This window comes from Brachyhypopomus gauderio, chromosome 9 (genome assembly GCF_052324685.1).
Source record: "Brachyhypopomus gauderio isolate BG-103 chromosome 9, BGAUD_0.2, whole genome shotgun sequence".
NCBI classification, from domain to species: domain Eukaryota; kingdom Metazoa; phylum Chordata; class Actinopteri; order Gymnotiformes; family Hypopomidae; genus Brachyhypopomus; species Brachyhypopomus gauderio.
The window spans coordinates 3,960,633-3,965,632 of record NC_135219.1 but is presented as its reverse complement, the minus strand read 5'-3'; the positions used below and the strand labels follow the sequence as shown (position 1 = coordinate 3,965,632).

Sequence of the window (5,000 nt, the reverse complement as noted above, 5' to 3'; positions counted from 1 at the left end):
CGCAGGTAAAGCCCATCTGATCAGACCCGCAACACACCGGCTCTAATTTACATGAATTCGAGGCTCAGGTTGCTGTTTGGTGGCGGTGATGATTTTAATATGCACTTTCAGTTTTTGTCTGCAATCGTTTTATAAGGATGAGATGTCCTAGGCGCGCGTGTGTGTGTGTGTGTGTGTGTGTGTGTGTGTGTGTGTCTGTGTGTGTGTGTCGGTCTCTAACACACTCCCTCTCTCCCTTTCAGGCGTTTGTGAACGCCCAGAACCAGCTGACGTTGCCCTTCCTGGACGATTGTCCGGTCCGACAGACATTTAAAGAGCGCATGACAGAGCTCTATGACTACCCAAAGTACAGTTGTCCCTTCAAGCGTGGCAACAGGTGAGAGACTTGCCCCTGCATCAGGCTCCCAGCTCACCTGGTGAAAGGAGTAAAAGGAAGTGGTGCAGATTTAAAATCAACAATATCATTGTCAAAAAAAACAAACATTTGTATTGGTTTTGTGTGACAGGTGAAGTAAGTAGCACTGATTACCTTGTAGAACCTGGTGAGGTTTATTAGGCAGTAAGTTCTTGAAGTGTGTTGGAAGCAGTGAAAATGGGTTAGCGTGAGGATGTGAGCAATGATTGGTTGGTGACTGGAACAAACCTGCAGAACGGCAGGTCCTGTGGGATCTTCTGGAAGGCAGTGGTTACTACCTACTAAAGGTGGTCCAAGAATGACCATTGGATGACCGATACTACAAGGGACATTTGACCATCAGACCTGGACCACAAAGCAGTGGAAGGAGATGGCCTGGTCTCACTAACCATATTGTCCTAAATGTCATGTGGGTGGGCGGACATGTGCACGTTGCTTACCTATGGAACAGATGGTACCAAGATGTACTATGGGAAGAAGGCAACCTGGCAGAGACAGCGTGAAGGTCTGGCCGATGTTCTTCTGGGAAACCTGGAGGGCTGGCGTTCGTGTGGATGTTACTTTGACATGTACCACCTAACTACACACTTCTTCGTTGAAGTCAGAGAACACCCCTCCATGACTAATGGTATCTCCCATTGGCAGGGTCCACTTTCAGCAGGATAATGCACCCTGCCACTGCCTAGATTGTTCAGGACTGGTTTGATGAACATGGCAGAGTTTGAGGTTTTCGTTTGGCCTGAGAAGCTGATTCAAATGTATGCGTTTGCGGTGCTCTGCTGTGCGAGCGGTTCTGGTTCTGGCCGTTCTGGGCCGCTCCTCGCTGTTCTAAGGCCGTCGTTCCCCCGCCAGGTACTTTCACTTCTACAACACGGGCTTGCAGAACCAAAGTGTCCTGTACGTGCAGGAGAACCTGGAGGCGGAGCCAACCGTGTTCCTCGACCCGAACACGTTCTCGGACGACGGCACTGTAGCTTTACGGGGTGAGTCGCTGGCTGTGTGTCTTTGAGTGAGGCTGTGTGAACACGCGTGTGTAAAGTAATGTTTGGCTATGTGAAATGTAGACCACTAGAGGGCAGTGTTTGTTGGAATCAAAGACTCTTGTCAATAGTCTCGGTACTGGATCCCTTTCCCCAGGTTATGCGTTCTCTGAGGACGGCGAGTACCTGGCGTATGGGACCAGTGCCAGCGGCTCTGATTGGGTGGAGATGCGCTTCCTGCGGGTGGAGGGGGCGGAGCCACTGGAGGACCGACTGGAGAGAGTGAAGTTCACCTGCATGTCTTGGACTCACGATGGGAAAGGCCTCTTCTACAATGTTTACCCTGACCAGGAGGGCAAGAGTGATGGTAGCTCTCTCTCACACACACACACGTGGTGTTGACTAGCACAGCAAGAGTTGGAATGATGATTCACATACACATTATATTCTGACTGCAGGATCACACTGACTGAACACTGACACTGACTGAACACTGACTGAACTGCAGGATCACACACCAACAGCCTGATATAACTGCTCGAGTTATTTTTATTTCACTTCTCATTATACACGGTGCACATTATTTGTCTTTATCATATCTTTATCTACCCTGTGGCCCTTGACACACTCCTGTCTCACTCCTCTCTATCCTGTCTGTCTCTCCTCCTTGTCTAACCACCCCCGTGTCTCCTCTCTCAGGCACAGAGACGTCCACTAATCTCAACCAGAAGCTGTATTACCATGTGCTGGGCACTCCGCAGTCTCAGGACGTGCTGTGCGCAGAGTTCCCTGACGAGCCCAAGTGGATGAGTGGAGCTGAGGTCTGTGTCTCTCTCTCTCTGTCTCTCTCTCTCTGTCTCTCTCTCTCTCTGTCTGTCTGTCTGTCTCAGCCCACAGTGTTCACATATTGCATATTCGTGCTCCCCCAGGTGTCTGACGATGGTCGTTATGTGCTGCTGTCCATCAGAGAGGGTTGTGATCCAGTGAACAGACTGTGGTACTGTGACCTCAACACGCTTCCTGACGGCATCACGGGTACTTCGCTCCACAACCTGATCTGTCCCAACCTTTCATCCCCCAAACCCTGTTCCCTTCATCCCCCGACCACCCCTGTTCCCTTCATCCCCCGACCACCCCTGTTCCCTTCATCCCCCAAACACCCCTGTTCCCTTCATCCCCCAAACACCCCGGTTCCCTTCATCCCCCCCAAACACCCCGGTTCCCTTCATCCCCCACCACCCCTGTTCCCTTCATCCCCCAAACACCCCTGTTCCCTTCATCCCCCCCAAACACCCCTGCTCCCTTCATCCCCCCCAAACACCCCTGCTCCCTTCATCCCCCCCAAACACCCCTGTTCCCTTCATCCCCCAAACACCCCTGTTCCCTTCATCCCCCAAACACCCCTGTTCCCTTCATCCCCCAAACACCCCTGTTCCCTTCATCCCCCAAACACCCCTGTTCCCTTCATCCCCCAAACACCCCTGTTCCCTTCATCCCCCAAACACCCCTGTTCCCTTCATCCCTAACCCCTATATGTGAAGCCAAAAAATCACACGCAGCCTTGAAGATTAGCTGCCGTCTCCATGCCGACAGGCCTGTTGCCATGGGTGAAGCTGATCGACAACTTTGATGCGGAGTACGAGTACGTGACTAATGAGAGCACGCTCTTCACGTTCAAGACCAACCTGGAGGCCCCACGATACCGCCTCATCAACGTGGACTTCGCCCAGCCCGACCAGAACCTGTGGAGGGAGCTGATCCCTGAGCATCACAAGGATGTCATTGGTGAGGCCACACCCACTGCCACGCCCCTCCACAGAGGGCTGGGCCTTGCCGATCAGACCTGGGCACTGTAGGAGTGTGGTTGATTGACGGCTGTAGTATGATTGGTTGAGAGTGTAAATCATGAATAATTTGGTCGTGTGTGGTTTTTAAGTCCTATACAGCAGCATAGTGGAAGCAGGTGGTGGAATAGAAATGTGGTGAACATTTCTAAATCATGTCTAGATCTGATGGATGAACATTTTTAAACAAACGTCAGTTTACAGTACTGACTCGTCGTGCGTCAGTACTGTAAAACGTTTGCTGCAGGGGTTGGAATGGAACCTCAGATCTAAAGTTTGTTGGTTTTTATAAACTTGATTATTTGAACAGGGTCTTTCTCTTCCTCTCACCTTCTCAGTCTGTTTTATTCTTTCCTCTCTCTCTCTCTCTCCCTCCCTCCATCCTTCCTCAGTGTTTGCGGTGTGCACCTTCTCCAGCTGTCTGTTTGTGTGCTACCTTCACGACGTGAAGAACGTGTTGAAGATGTACAAGCTGGAGACGGGGGAGGAGCTGAAGACCTTCCCGCTGGATGTGGGCTCCATCGTGGGCTTCACCGGTCGCAAGAAGGACTCTGAGATCTTCTACTACTTCACCTCCTTCCTCTCGCCCGGTGCGTGTCTCAGTAGGCTGTTCCATGTGGGGGTGGGTGGGGGTGGTGGGTGGGGGTGAGTGGGTGTGGGCGTGTGTCTTGTGAGTCATGAAGTGAGTGTCTCTCTCATTTCCATGAAGCCATCATCTACCACTGCGACCTGACCAAGTCACCTCTGCAGCCGCACGTCTTCAGAGAGGTTACGGTGAAGGGCTTCAACCCTGCAGACTACCAGACCACACAGGTGCCCCTTCTCTCTCTCTCTCTCTCTCTCTCTCTCTCTCTCTCTCTCTCTCACACTCACACACACACACACACACACCCCAGATCACTGAGTGTGTGTGTGTGTGTGTGTGTGTGTGTGTGTGTGTGTGTTCAGGTGTTCTACCCCAGTACAGATGGCACCCAGATCCCCATGTTCATTGTACATAAGAGAGGCATCGACCTGGACGGCTCACACCCTGCCTTCCTGTACGGCTACGGAGGATTCAACATCTCCATTACGCCCAGCTACAGGTAACACACACACACCCCGTCTCTCTCTCCTAGCTACAGGTAACACACACACACACACCGTCTCTCTCTCCCAGCTACAGGTACACACACACACACCGTCTCTCTCTCCTAGCTACAGGTAACACACACACACACCGTCTCTCTCTCCCAGCTACAGGTACACACACACACACCGTCTCTCTCTCCCAGCTACAGGTACACACACACACACCGTCTCTCTCTCCCAGCTACAGGTACACACACACACACCGTCTCTCTCTCCCAGCTACAGGTACACACACACACACCGTCTCTCTCTCTCCCAGCTACAGGTACACACACACACACACCGTCTCTCTCTCCCAGCTACAGGTACACACACACACACACCGTCTCTCTCTCCCAGCTACAGGTACACACACACACACCGTCTCTCTCTCCCAGCTACAGGTACACACACACACACCGTCTCTCTCCCAGCTACAGGTACACACACACACCGTCTCTCTCTCCTAGCTACAGGTACACACACACACACACACCGTCTCTCTCTCCCAGCTACAGGTACACACACACACACCGTCTCTCTCTCCCAGCTACAGGTACACACACACACACACACACACCGTCTCTCTCTCCCAGCTACAGGTACACACACACACACCGTCTCTCTCTCCTAGCTACAGGTAACACACTC

The 5,000-nt window shown here is 52.2% G+C and overlaps 1 protein-coding gene across 2 annotated transcripts in view; it reads left to right on the top strand.

Annotated features, from left to right (window-relative positions):
• prep (prolyl endopeptidase) overlaps positions 1 to 5,000 on the top strand; it is a 21,029-nt gene that overhangs the window by 3,099 nt on the left and 12,930 nt on the right. For both annotated transcript variants that reach the window (XM_077016539.1, XM_077016538.1), the window contains 10 exons: positions 1 to 5; positions 243 to 376; positions 1,268 to 1,398; positions 1,553 to 1,762; positions 2,095 to 2,216; positions 2,325 to 2,430; positions 2,989 to 3,180; positions 3,632 to 3,829; positions 3,949 to 4,052; positions 4,188 to 4,324. The exon at positions 1 to 5 is cut by the window's left edge and continues 70 nt beyond it. In XM_077016539.1, coding sequence (XP_076872654.1) covers positions 1 to 5; positions 243 to 376; positions 1,268 to 1,398; positions 1,553 to 1,762; positions 2,095 to 2,216; positions 2,325 to 2,430; positions 2,989 to 3,180; positions 3,632 to 3,829; positions 3,949 to 4,052; positions 4,188 to 4,324 — 1,339 coding nt within the window. The remainder of the gene's footprint in view (positions 6 to 242; positions 377 to 1,267; positions 1,399 to 1,552; positions 1,763 to 2,094; positions 2,217 to 2,324; positions 2,431 to 2,988; positions 3,181 to 3,631; positions 3,830 to 3,948; positions 4,053 to 4,187; positions 4,325 to 5,000) is intronic.